The sequence below is a fragment of the Anopheles coustani genome, chromosome 2 (assembly GCF_943734705.1).
Source record: "Anopheles coustani chromosome 2, idAnoCousDA_361_x.2, whole genome shotgun sequence".
Classification (NCBI taxonomy): domain Eukaryota; kingdom Metazoa; phylum Arthropoda; class Insecta; order Diptera; family Culicidae; genus Anopheles; species Anopheles coustani.
In genome coordinates this window covers 30,723,584-30,738,562 of record NC_071289.1, presented here as the reverse complement: position 1 = coordinate 30,738,562, position 14,979 = coordinate 30,723,584, and the positions used below count along the sequence as shown (strand labels likewise).

General features: G+C 44.0%; 1 protein-coding gene across 2 annotated transcripts in view; it reads left to right on the top strand.

Moving 5' to 3' along the window:
• Positions 1-14,979, top strand: part of LOC131266382 (cGMP-dependent protein kinase, isozyme 2 forms cD4/T1/T3A/T3B) — a 107,517-nt gene that overhangs the window by 85,262 nt on the left and 7,276 nt on the right. For both annotated transcript variants that reach the window (XM_058268879.1, XM_058268878.1), the window contains one exon: positions 13,818-14,037. In XM_058268879.1, coding sequence (XP_058124862.1) covers positions 13,818-14,037 — 220 coding nt within the window. The remainder of the gene's footprint in view (positions 1-13,817; positions 14,038-14,979) is intronic.

Sequence of the window (14,979 nt, the reverse complement as noted above, 5' to 3'; positions counted from 1 at the left end):
TCCTGGGCGGCCCTTCTTATCGCACGGACCCATCCGGTCGGACCAGAAGGTGCCGGTGCGACGTATCCGCTGGAAGAAAGTGGTTTGACACGATCATTAAAAGGTTTCACCTTCACGCACCACCACTTCACGCTTGCCTCCGCATCTAGGCTAGCGTTGTCTAGCCTTGGGAATGTCGACGGGAGGCCTTAGTTCTGTTTTCCCCGTTTGCCGTTTGGAGCGACACGAAGAAAATTCCTCGCTCTCGTGCGGAACATTATCGAGGGCGAAGGGCCGGCGACAGGTTGCAGAACACGGTCCCCATCTTTATCGCGCCGTGGACGATCACGCTCTAAATGGTCCAAATCGAGGGCGTGCCGAATGCGATCATAAATTTGACATTTGCGGTCACAAAATAGGTATGGTACCAACGGTGCGCTGAAAAGTCGGATGTATAGCTTCGGTAACGCTCCAAATGTCAATGGCTCAGCTCGGGAATGGTTGAACTTTAAAATGGCTTCACGACCACAATTACCCATAATTATGTACATGGCGTTGCTCGCAGAAGGTTCTTACCGACTCCAAAAAGCTAGGGAGTGTTCGATTTACACGTCAACGGCGTACGGTTCGCGGGACGGGCCGCGAAATATTTGCACTTTGGTCGCAAACACCTTACGTCCCGTGAAAAGGCTTGGTCGGTTACCTTCTTTCCTTTGTGGCCGGTTGCGATCGATTGGGCACGATCGTGACCGGGAGGGTTTGGAGTTTGACTGCTTCTGCTCACCGAAATACCTCCGTTTGCCATTTATTAAGCTAGGTGTAGATGAACTGTTCACTTGCCGTTCACTTTCGGTACGCGCGTAGGAAGTAGAAACTCCGCAAAGTCAAATCTCAAACCATCAAACTCCAACCGTCAGTCTAAACATACTCATTTCCTGCACCTAGATTTGCACTCCCATTTTTTGCCCGAACCTCACGAACCAGATATCCCACGTTCGATGATGTCTCACGTTCGCGCAAGATGGTTGTAGCAAAAAAAAAAAAAAATCAAATCAAATACAAAGACACACAAACACACGGGATTCAAGGAATACTATCGCAGAGGTTCATAATAAGTTCCGCACTCGACGTGCACAAAGCATAGTGTTGTAGTAACATTGCGATTGGAGTGGCTTCTAGCAACAACCAGTTTGAGGCGAAGTAGGAAAATGACATTTGACTGGATGAGGTGTTGATTAAGGTTCTATTGCTATCCTGCCGAGCGAATGATTTATGGATTACAGTACTCGACATGTTAATGGAAATGTGCAGTTTGCACTTTGTTTCTTGGCCACGTGTTTCTTCTTTGCGTTTGTCATTTTGCGATAAGTGCAAAACATATTAGTTGCGTTCCTTTGTAATCAATTGGAAGTGCCCTTGGATTTGTTTTATATTGGTTTTTACAGGATGCATGACTTACTATATTTACTTAGGTATAAGGGATTATACAAAACAATCCTCAATCCATTTGATTTATATTGGAACGACATATGAATAGTTAGCAGAGCAAAAATGAGAGTTTAATAAATGTTATATTCGTGTTTTACATTTGATTTAGTTAGAAAATGTCAGTATCTTAATTTGTTGGTTTCTTCGAGGTAGCATTAAAAACGCAATTACCCAACATGGCTATTCAACTAGAACAGAACAGAAACTCTCTTTGCTGGCAACTAATGAAACTTGTGTTGCTTAGCGTTCTCCTAACACGTGTTTGCTAATGCTTGCCAATGTGTTTACTTGGGGTTGATTGAAACACCTTGACAGAACAAACGGCTTCAGCCATAACCTACTTTCGGCTCGTTGTGTATCGTGCTGCGGCAATCATAAATATTGCTCGAGCAGCCCATAAACCGCCGGAACAGAAGCAGAACAGCGACCGATCGATCGGTGGGAGGTTCCACGTGCGTATGCTGCCGGTGTGGCCAGATAAAAAAAAACCGTTCGTTCTCCGCCCAAAGGGGGTTAATAATGCAGAAGGTTTGAAGAAGGTGGAAGAAAACAGAACCGAAATAACATCAATGGGCGAAAACATCCGCGGCGCATCACTTACAGCCCACTTCTTCGCTAAACGGTCGCGCCAATAAAGCAATTCTCGCACGGATTGCCAAAACGGCAAAACGGTCACGCTGGACCGAGCCAGCTGGGAGTTGTTTTTCTGACTTCTTTTCGGGAAAGAAAACCACCGCGAAGAAGCTGACCCGAACCGGTGGACCCCGACATTGTTGTTTGCGTGTGGCGGTTGGCTCCCCCGCCCTCCCGGGCGGAGAAGACACCGTTGCAGTCGAGCGTTGGAAGCAACAGAAACTAGAGTTGTGTAAATCTGATTCAGATTCATGAATCTGAATGAATCTCTGCCTTATAAGGGATTCATGAATCTTTCGTCGAGAGATTCATGAATCCTAAAGACATACCAACTAATGAAAAGGCACCAGCCAAAAATGGGCTGAGGGACCCTTTTTTTTTTTTTTTTTTTTGGTTGCATTGTCCACGTCTATGAAAGAATCGGGGAGATTCGTGACAGATCCGTGAAAGATTCATGAAGATTCATTAAGGTTTCGAAAGATTCATTAAGCTTTGAAGATTCGAATCCGCAAAGATTCATGAATCCATCTGAATGAATCATAGGTGAAAGATTCATATGAATGAATCTCGCCAAAAGATTCATTAAGCACAACACTAACAGAAACGGTTTTCCACTCGATGGCACACGACCGGTGCGGTGGTGGCCAATTTTCCATCCACCGGAAAACTAGCCGGTGTGCTTTCATTGCTGTATGCTAACGACAGTCTGCAACCCGCTCCATCGGGGCATGGAACCGATTTCGTAGTTTGTTTTAAGGACCGGACGGTTGCTTCGCCGCTTTTTGTACTTTTTTCTCGTCTTCGTCCGCACGTGTCCATCGCACCATCGTCTTCTCCCGCGGCGCGGATTCACTTTCTTCGGCGGAAAACGCAGGCGCCTTTCGACAGAGGCGAGCCGTGAGTGCGCCCGGGCGGAACCCAACAAATGATTGATTGAACTTTGACGCAATCCCCCCCCCCCCCTCCCCCCTCGCCCCGCGTTCCGGCGTTCTGCCTCGTGGCGCTCAAAAGTGTCCGGGTGTCTAATCGAATCGAAACACAAGCAAAATGGAAGGTGCATGCATGACAGCTTCCTGACGTGGAGTTATTTTTGGTATGTGAAGAAAATGTCAATCTGCAGCTGCGGCTGATGAAAGCCTTCATGTGTGATGTTTTTCGATTTCAATGATTTATTAAATATTTAATTTGACATATGGAAATGTCATTGATAAGCTGATTTACTAAAGGTTTTTTCATAAATAATTTTGTTAACTTATTTATTTTTCCTTTTGTTAACAGATCTTGTTGCTAAATCAACTACAATACGCCCGAAAAGTTCACTGTTCTATTCTTAATCATATGTTGTATCCATACTCAAATTGTTTTAAAACTCTTCCAATTCGCTAAAACAAAATGTTTCTAGTCCACTCATTTCCACACAACTAGCCTATTGAAAATTGTAAGGCTGAACGGTTACAACCGAGTGCCAAAATTCATTGCACAAGCTATCTTGGAAAAAAATTATTGAAAAGCTTCTACACATAGTCAAATATATGTAATATTCTGAAACTTTTTAAGAAGCACTGTCATTATAAATCTCCTTTCACTATTATAAGGAATGTAATTAAATTTGTCTAGTGAACAAATAAACATGTGATAAAACCAGCAAAATTAAATTTTCACACAAGTGAAAAATCATTTAAGATTTTTCAGTAGGTATCATATAATTTTTCGTCCTTAAACAATAATTGATTTTCATTGTACCTAAATGTTTGAATTTGAATGTTTTTCCTACTTTTACCTACCTTCCCGTTTGCTCTCACCTAGTGCGGAACAGATTGTATAATTTTGTAAATATTCTGATGCATTTTACTGATTCCTGTGGTTTTACTTTATCCTTGAGAGTAACGTTACCTTTTTAAAAGGTTTTTCATTTCGCAAAGTTCGAATTTAATTATTTATAAATCGATCAATTGTTTCGGGGAATTCATCCCATCTCACTTATGAGATATTTTATACTCTGGACGTAAGTTGCTTTGGATGGTTCTGCTGTCGCATTCGTCTCATGTCGTAATTGAATTTTCACACCAGCAACCGGAGAAATTGTTACGGATTGCCCTTGTCTGAAGCCGTTGCACTTTCCACTGCTACTCGCGGGTGGCTTGGCAGATTGGGATGTTGGGAAAAGTTAGATTCCAACATTTGCATTTTCCCCTCCTTCTTGCGTATTCCCTTTCAACAACCGTGTGATTAAGTTGTAACGAACACGTACGCCCGTTTGCGCATGAACAAAGCCGGCTGATTCTGGCCAGACATCCAACACGGGTGGGTTTTTTTCTTTGCCTTTTCGCACCTTGCGCCACTCATGGGCCGCATTCTCCGCGACGGCAATCTTGCAATTTTGCAATCATGCTCGAGCGTTTTCAAGCTTCGGTTTTGCCGTTCGCTTTTAATTTCATTCCTATTGAGCAGCTTTTCACTTTCCAGCTCGTCGAGTTCGGCTTCAGGTTTTGCATTTTATCAGAAACTTCACCTGAAATCAAGAGCCCCAACGATGCCTTTGAGCGATCATCACAAAATGCCCGTTTGCATAACGTTCCCTCGCCCAAATTGATAAACGGCGATGCACGAAAAATGTGTAGCCGGTTTTGTTCGATTGGCACGCGCCTGTGGGCGAACTGCAATCGGTCTCCGTTCGGTTTGGGTGGTGCATCCCACGGTGGGGTTTCCCCCCGAAATCGTTCAGTTTTCTAACATGCCGATTGAAAGAGAAAATGGGAAAAGTACTGGGACAAGCCAACGTGCGCCGACGCAGAAAGGAAAAGTGCACTCCAAACTCACTCCCAAAAAGGCGGTCGATCTTTGACTGCGGTTTCATTTCGTCCTCTCACTTCAAAACCGTTCACGTCGGGCCTGCAACGGTAATTATTTCGAATTTATCGCGCGATATCGCCCATTTGAATGCGTATCAGATCTCACTTTTCCACCGTGCGGGGGGGTTTGTGTTTCGAAATGTGCCTCAAAAGTGGCGCAATTTACTAATTATGATTGCACGGCCGGTGGCCCTTGGGGGAAGGTGTCTCAAAGTGGGCATCAATTACGATAATCCGGCGCGCCATCGACAATAACGTTGTCGCCCGAGGCTTCGCTGATGAAGAAAACCGGAGCAACAGTGGGTTTCCATCGAGGGGTTTCTTTTTTACCTATTTCGCTTGTCCCACACCGATTGCACACTGCACTCAGTGCAATCGAACGTGAAGTGAACGTTTCAATGCTCGTGAGAATCGAATGTAAAGTGGTTTAAATCGTGAGCACCAAAAAGGCTCTACTCCGATAATGCTTTATTTGAATAACAATTGAACCATTGGTTCAGTATCTCTTAAAACACTGTTTTCCACATGATATTTCTATCACCGAACATACTCACCAACATGAATAAAACCCCTTCAGTGAAAGGCGTCTCGGAGATGAGGCCCTTGAAATCTAGGACATTGCCGTAATTTTCGCGGCTTCCTGAAATCAATCTCCGGGTCGTTTAACGAACGCATCCCCGTCCCAATGTAAACCCCCGTTAAAGTACCCTCGTTCAAGTGTCCTCCAGTTCCACAACCACGGAAGCAAGTCGCTGTTCCGTAGACCCTCGAAAAACGCACCATAATCGAGCAGGTTGAATCGCGGAAGCGAAGGTCTAAAATGTAACCGTTTGTGCACGGGTCCTACTTCGGCTCGATCTAACTCGCCTCAAAACAACCCGGAGTGAAGAAAATCAACAAGTCATACACCGAAAGCGAATGTTGAGGGTCGTTGCTTAAAACAATTTTCTCGAGCAATTGATTTCGAGACAAGCGCGCCGAGCGTGCGCCAATTTTCTGAAGCTGTCCCAGATCGGCCGGCCGACCGGGCGCTGGTATGTCCCAGTGCCCCAGAAGACGCAGCCTCTGCGGCAGTATTTCGGGTTGCCAAAACCGGCCTCCCCAAACCCGCCTCCGGGTAATTGCGCCCGAAGTGATTGCGCAGCGTAACGACACCCAATCGCTGGCGTGGAAATGATGGTTGGTTTTAGTTTCTCGTCAAACACATACACCATGAGTCGCTGGAGGGAAGCTGGTGGCCGTTTCGTTGTCAACCAACACGAATCGATCATCTAGCACGCGACCCGTAAGGTCGACGCAGTTCGCGAAAGATGACCACGATGGCCACCCCTTTGTTGATCGAAGGAAAAAATGGTTCCTTTCGCCTCAAATGAAGTCAAACAAAGAGAGGAAAATCGGACGCGTCACCATTTTTCCACGAGCAATTGATTGACTTCCACTGGCCGCCGGGCGCATGGCGTTGGAAAGTGTCCAGCTAGTCGCGCGCTTAATCGCTGATTCAATTCCTCCATTTTACTGCATTCGATCTGCGCGGACACCGAAGCATCAATTTGCCCCCTTCAGGAGTAATTGTTCAGCGGTAATGATCTTGATGGCATCGCTTGGACCTGGCATAGTTTTCCGGCGAATCTCTTCTTTCTCTTTTATTGCGAAGGGACGATCGTCTAGATAGGGGTTTTGCCATTTCTCGTCATAATTTCCTGGAAAATTGGCTTAACTAACGTTTGAAAGAAATCTGCGAACCCTTTTTGTGTCGAGCCTTATTTTTTTTCTACAAGCTTGAAGGAAAATGGATGCCCAAACCGGATCGCAACACGGGTTAAATGAACCGCATAATTCGTTTTCAATCGTTTCACAAGGTTGAAGAAGCCGGAGAGTTTCAGTAGTGTTCTTTTCGTTCGGGATTTGTGTTGTGCTTCATTTTAGTTTGCTGCTTTATGCAAAATTGGGTCAAGTAACCTTTCCTTCTCGGAAGGGGACTATGGGACCCCGAAACGGAGGCGTATAGTTACCCGTTGACGCCGCAACCTTCAAGAACCCGGCAATCCGGGTGACTCATAAGTCGGTAACCAAAGTGACTCATCCTCGTTGGGAAGAGAGATACAAAGTTTGCAAGCAACTTCGAAACTTCGCAGAAAAAGGAATCCATTACGGCAACACAAACTGCCAACTGCGGAAACATGAGAAATAAATATCGCACCGTCGCCATTTTGCATGTCGTAAAACATTCACGTTTCGGTTTCGTCCGATCGGGAAAGGGTAACATGTTTCTCTCGATCGTCTTCCGTCTTCCGACTGGACGATGTTGGAAGATGCGCCGATCCTCTTCGATACGATCCGAAAGGTCTTCGAATTACTTAATCAACTTGTATGTCACGCCCGAGTTGCTGCGTACCGGGGCTGGGGACGGAAAAAGTGGCGAGGGCAACGATCGCAAACAAATTTGTAATAATTTATGCCGGTACGTCGTTGGCAATAATGGACGTTGTGTTGTGGTTGTTAGTGTTAGGAAATTTTTTTTCCATTCATTTAACATGTTCATGTTTGTCGGTCAAATTCGAACGGATTGTGGTCTGAGCAAACACAAGTTTCTTAGGTAATTTGAATTGCAACAATGAGTAATGGGCATAAACATCATGAATTATTGTAACTTGTTTTGCAAATGATCTACATTTTATGGGAAAATGTTGATAGATTGTTTCTCCCCTAAAAACGATCGATCTGTTAAAGGTGTATTTCTTTCGGTATTTCCAATATTTTACCGTAGTGTTCGCGCCATTTTTTTAGCCATGTTTATTGATAACAGAATAAGAAAGTTCTTATGTACAGGAACCGGTTTCACAGCTATTTTGGTTTGTATCTTTGTCTATTTTCATGGTTTTAAACTTATTGTTTCACTTGGGATTTCTTTTTCAATATAGATTTCGAAAAAAAAAACTCAATGTGGCTTTCAATTAATTTGGGAAAAGGTGCCAATAAGTATAACATTAATGCAGCTAACAGGATAAGGATACAAAATATACACAGAAAAGTGATAAAATCGTAAATCCCTTCAAAAATCAAATGTTTGGCAAAATTAGTCAAACTTACTGGGGAGATGATGTACATTGGTAATATGATACACGCAAAAAAACGGGAGATAGTCAATATCTTAAACCTCTTTAATCGCAGTAAGGCTGTGTGGTTTTCAGTTATACACGATGAAATGGAATAATTGCTTCAGCAACAACTCATCAGCCTTCTTCTTGAGTGTAATTGAATAAGAGCTGCTTTTGAGCCCTTAATGTTGGCCGTTCGGCTCGACTAAACCTAATTCGCACGATCGCTTCCCAATTTCAGCATCATGCGGGATGCGAGGAAACCCCATCGAATAGGGTCTGGAAAAACAAACAGAGTTTCTTAAAGCTTCCCAAACTCCACTGGCCTACTTCGTCAGTACTAACAAACAATTGCGTTGAAGAATAGACACTCGCTTCCGAAAAATAACCTCTCCACATCCAGAAATCAATCCAACGCCGGGGAAACGAACCCGAACGGAGTTGCCGGCTGTACTTGTGCTTGCTTTTCTTTCTGGGCGGAACAACGGATCGGAAAGTGTACGGTGAAATGTGGCTGAAATTGCATACGAACCACGCAGATCTAGCCGTACGTACTTAGCAATTCCGCTTCCGATGGATGGGATCGATGAATGGATGTACGGATGGATGGGCATTTAACCCAGTTGCGCTGGGAAGGGAATGGACTGGTGATAGACTTCCTCGAGCTGAACGATGATCGAACCTTCTCCCCTTTCCATTCCATCCGCCTGTCGACAGATCAATGCTGACGAAAAATCCGTCAATGGAACTGTTTTCCGGAGGTATGATTAATTTTCTCCCGACCTCTAAACCCGTCGAGATTCACATTCATCCGTTCGGGGAGGGAGGGAAAAAAAATTGAATGAGAAATAGCCCACCCCAGCAATCAATCAAACGGGGGTTTTTCAATAGAACTGTGAGGGCAGCTTCTGTTCGTCTCTTTCTCGTTTGCATGAATAGATTTAGATAATGCCTTAGCACTGGCGTTAACGATAGATAATAGCACAAATAAAGCATTTTTCATCGTTACCAGTGAACGGGTTTTTCTTTTCTTCGCTAGAACAGCGGGGGAAAACATCGCTGCACCAATAAGTGTGGTGAACTTTGCCGACCTGATTTGTTTACCCTTTTCTTTCCGTGGTTAATTTGGGTACTTTCCATCATTCTGATAATGTTTTTCTCGTTTTTTTTTGTAACTTGTATACCTTTATTATATTATTTTTTCTTTTTAATCCCTTGTACATCACTTTTTTACTTTCGTGGAAGAAATCCATATACCCTGTAATTTAAAAAAACTTTTTAATCTCATCTTGTACAAGGCAAACCACACTTTCGGAACCGCATTGCTCGCTTCGGGAAGGGTCGTAGGTATATAATTAAAATGTGTTTCCATCGGAAAATCACTTTTGTTTCCGAAATTACCTTCACTGACCCGCTGACACGTACTCGGCCTTTAAATGTTGTGCCCTGCGTACGAACTTTCTCCTCTGACATCGATCATCCCATTCGCCTGCAGCCTCCCATAATGTCGGTTAGTTGCGCAAGCCAAATCCGAGCCTGTGTATGTGTTCGGGATAAATATTGCCAAAAAAAAACACGAAACATCTGTCATCGTCAACCGACAAATGTTGGGCAATAATTACAACGTTTGCCCGCGGAGAAATGAAACGGCATTCAACGTAAAGGGTTTTCCATGCAGCGAAGAAAAGCCTTACGCGGGCAGAGCTCCCAAAAACTGATGGGCCACAATCGATGGGGGTACGCATCTGGATCCTATTCCTACACGAAAACAATAAAGAGGTTCGGTAATGGACGGAGGCAATTTTCTTAGCGAAAGAAAAACACACTATCCAGTGACCGAACGCTTCGAATGGCAAAGAAAAGCGAACATCACATCAGCGTGGAGTTGCGAATAATTTTTGTAGGTTAATTGCAACGTCCCAGCGAGCAAAATGTTACGAAGCGGCGTGACCTTAAGGGGGTGGCAAAAAAGGAAAAATAAAACCCCCAATACACTCGCAAGCGAAAGAAGCACCCGTTTGGAACGATTTCAGCATAACCCTTGGTGAAGCGGTCGAAAATTGGAGTCGGCAAAGGTGAACCATGATGTCGCCGAGGGTAAATTTGTCATCGACGATGACAAAACGGAAAACATGGGACACTTAATGCAACTGACCGCAGTTCCGCAATCCATCAGACACACACAAACACCGTAACGGTCACCGCAGACAGTGGCATTTCGTTACCATTTCCTTGTGGCACCCGCCGATGGTGAAAACATAGCGTTAAGCAGCAAACCTTTTACGCAATCGTTCGCACATTCGGAAAAAGGAAATAAAGTAAAATCAACCCCGGTTGATGGTCACCGGTTTGTGCGACATCACAGCTGATGCGAAAAAGCAAATGTCCACCCGTGTCATCCGGGCTTTGCCATTTTGTCCTCTCCTTCTGCGTCGGTGATGATCGGTTTTCCTCCGTTTGCGGTTGCAGCATCTTCCGGCATCGCGCTGTTGGTCGGCAGAATTGTGGAAAAACCACATCGAGGCGTAACGCATTTGTCGAACCAGGTTGTTTGTGCTTTGTTTTGGCGTGGTGATAAGATATGTTTCCGCTTTCCGCGACCAAAACGGTACCATCGTCCATCTCTTGGGGCATATTTGTGATCTCTCAAAGAAGAGGATGTTGCTTTTCCGGGCAAAGTTAGTTATAAACAGTCTCTGCATGGATGTTTTCCAGTTTGTTTATCACCATTTAATGGTTGTTTTTTTCCGTTTTTCCACCCTGTGTTCACACGTGTAGAAAACAGGTACTACGCCATTTTAGATGTACATCTCTTGTTGTTCCATGCCTTGACTTTATTATGCACCTGTTTTCCAACCCGTGCACCATAAACTCCCGGCCGGTCGTTTGTTCCAACCCCGTCGTTTTGTCGTCGTACGGGAAAACAAAAGCCGTCGCTCAAAACGTGCCACTCTTCGGGCCGGGGATGCCCTTCGATCACGCGTGCTGACGGTCAAGTCTCGGCCGACGACGATCGAGGAGGTGCAGTGTTGCGCAACCGAGGGTGGTGAACACGTTTTCAAGTGCAGCTCACCACCGTTATGAGGGAAAGGCGCGGCCGGGCAGACCCCATTTGCATGCCATTAGATGGGAGGGTGATTACGGTGGCGATGGTAAGGCAAAGGGGGGTAATTAACTAATCCACACACGCACAACGCGTGACGACGGTTTCTAGCGGGATCGCGGGTCGATCGTTCCGGAGGGTCCGATGCATTCCTGTCACCTTCAAAGACAGCTTTTCTATGATCGAAGGCAAAGTTTTTCGCATCATCGATTGGTGACAGGTGACGATGATCGATCAACTTGAACCTTCCCGGATGTCATTGGGATGATTGTAATTGACAACGTGCATACTGTACACTATCACTATTGCATTCCATTTGTTTCAGTTCGCCTCCGTCCGGAAAATTACGAAAATGAATATTATTTACATTTATTTTCTTGAAAGCAGGACCGTGTCTATAACTATGGAGAGTTATTCAACACATTTGTGTGTTGTGGAATAGATTATTAATTTAGTTGAAAAATTTATGATGATACTCAATTCAAATTTATCCACCAAGATTTATCAGCAAACATGTGTAATGTGCCTAATGAAAAAAAATAATTCTCCAAAAAATCGGTGCACGCATAACACCCACATAGTATAACATAACAAAACCCTCCACTCAAACACTGCCGAAGGGTTATTAATTAGGTTAATTCGGCTTATTAAAAACTACACCCTCACTTTAGGGCTTTCCCCATCAAGTGCAACCGCACACGCTTAGGTAACGTTTCATATTTTGTTCATCATTAAACTTCGAAAAAAGAAAACGAACCAAACCGACCCCTTTAAAACGTGCCCCATGGAGCATAACGCATGTGTTTGCATGTGTGTGTGTTTCGTTAGTGGACACACAAAGGATTATGGCATTGGTGTGCAAGAAAAAAGAAAAAGCATTTGATTGGTAGCGATGGAAGGGTGAAAATAGAATTTTGTAGGCTCCCCTTCTTTGTTTTCCCACCACACAAATCACTGCGCATGTGTGTTAGATGGTTATGTTTTGCGCTCCCCCTCACCGATTGCTTCATGTGGAGCATCTTGTTTGCGATTAATCAAATACAAATGCCGGAGAATGTTGCAAAAATCGGATCAATCGCGGGCAATGGTTGGTTCATCTTTGCGTCCCGCGGGTTCACCACAAAATGGCTCCGGCGCGCGTTGATTTATGCTGAGCTGATGTAACGGAACGATCTTACATTTGCTACAGCGCCGGCCCGAGGGAGGCCACACACCGGAGGTGACCCGGGGTGGTGAAAGGTGCGATAGGTAATTGCACTGTTTGCACCATTTTGTGCCAATTTCGCCAGTGGTCACAAATTTTTCTCTCGTTTGTGCTACCATTTTATTTATGTTGCAAACCACTCCCCGGGGGTGGTTGTTGTTTTTTACGAGCTGTAAATTGTACCATCAGGGGTGTGCGAGTATGTGTTTCTGTGTGTTGTGGCTTCCATCGTTTTGCTAATCGTTACAAATTGCGTCGATGAAATTGCGAAAAAGAAAAATTTCAATTGTGTCGTCGGCTGCCTAGGGTGGAAGATATTGCAATCGTTGGCTTTGATCATATCGTTTTCATTTATTGCAATAGCTTTATGGTGATGCAAACAATGTGTTTATTATGAAGTTGTAAACTCAAGTATTTTGAACTTTTGTGACTTATTGCAATCACGCTACAACTACTTTTGAAATACATTGTACCTACCGATCACTTCCACTTCTTATTGAGTCAGACTTAAAATGCCTATTAATCGTACAAAAAAATGGCCACAAAACAGGATCCAATAAGTCAACTCTTTTCTAATCGCTTGAAGCGCATTCCTTCTACTCTATTAAGGATCGCTTCCGACGATTAGTTCCTTCCCTTCGATGCAGGGCTAATAAAATTTCCACACGTTTCCGCTTCCTCGTGGTACGGGCTGTCGAGTGTACGACCATTTCCCTTTATGTTTTCTTCTTTTGCAACGGGAGGTTGCTTTGCGCTCAAGGGCCTAGCAGGCTGCAAAGAAAAGCAAGGCCCGGAAGAAGAGGCAAACTGGTCCGGTTCTCTGCCTAAGGAATAGGGTCGACCGGGTGGACTGCGGATGTGATTGATCCATCCATCCAGCCGTCCTACCCGTGTTCGTGTGTGAAAAACGAAAGGAAAACCGGCACGGCTGGCCCACACGGAATATCGGGCCGACCGATCGGGGTGATCAACATTTTTCCGAGATGCCTCCCGGAGATGGTTTCCGTTTGCTGTGGACAGAAGCAAGAATGTGTGACATACAACGGCACATAAAGCTAAATGAGTTCGTTCGGACCTCCGGAAGAGGGCATAGTTGTGTCGCTTTTCCACTTTTCCGTGACGTTATGTTTTGCACTTTCCCTCCAGTTGGTGTCTCAAATAAATTAAAGGTTTGTTATCTTATTTCAATTGGATTAAAAATTGATTTGGTTTGTTTTTTGTGAAATTAGGTCATTATAATTATGAAATTCAAAAAGCTGCGTAGAAAAGTATGTTTTAATTGTAATAAACTATACAAAACAGCATTGAAAATAGTTTTGACAATGTTTGAAGCGAAAGATAAATTTTTGGACCAATTAATGAATACCAAAACTGCCATGTTTATTATTTTAGTTTCCAGTTTGTGTGGTTTATTTGTTGTAAGTTTGTATATTGTAATCGCTTTCTCTTTCTCTTCACAGAGGGCCGCGTTGAGGTGTCGCGCGAGGGCAAGTACCTGTCGACGCTGTCCGGCGCCAAGGTTCTGGGCGAGCTGGCCATCCTCTACCACTGCCAGCGGACGGCCACGATCACCGCCGCCACCGACTGCAAGCTATGGGCGATCGAGCGGCAATGCTTCCAGACGATCATGATGCGAACCGGCCTCATACGGCAGGCGGAGTACTCCGATTTCCTCAAGAGGTAAGTTTACCCCCCTCAACTCATGCTTTCACCAGGCGAATCCGTCAAATTCATCATACCTTACTGGCTCATAGAGCGGAGCGTATCAGATGTGCGGGTCGAGAAAATTGGAACAATTTGTCACGATCGATCGTAATTGAAATGGTCATCGTTTATGGGGATCGTTTATTTTCAATCCCGCATTGATTCCCAATCACATCTCGCACCACTAGATGACGTGGGAATCGGTACAAAAAAGGCCCTTTTGAGTGATGTACGAGTGGCAAAGGTGCTACGTACCCGGTAATTTTTGGAAGCAAATAACAGACATTTCGTGTACAAAGATGGACGGACAGGGAACTCCTTTTATGAATAAGATCATATATTTCAGCTTCCAACCGATGAATTACCAGTTCATAAAACCTAAAAAGAAACTGTTAGGAAATTATATAGTTTATGAGAGCCTTTTTCTGACATTCATTCTGTGATGCTGAATTTTATCATCGAATCTCTTGTTCGTTGTAATATCTACAGTACAGACACCACACCACCATAACCTCTTCAAACAAAGTTTTACTCTTACTTGAGATTTGAGATACTAACAAACTACTACGAAAAGCAAAATCTAGCATTACTAGTATTTAAGATTCTGCAATATCTTTACTGTTGATGTTCGATACCGTATTGGAAACAACTCAACAATCGGTAAAATTTAGTCACTTTCGTTTCTATTTGCTAGTATCTCCATCCAAGGTATTTTTTAGCTTGAATTTACCTGTTCATAACTCTGGAAAGTATTCTCCTCAATGCGCTATATATTTATATATTTTCCATGTTTTAACGTTATTAAAATGTAACATGAATATCTTATCGGACTAGAACCATAATTTCACTTAACATAAGCACCTTCGGTATGAGGAATTTGTCGTACAAAGACTAAAACTGACTGGTAGTCATCATGGA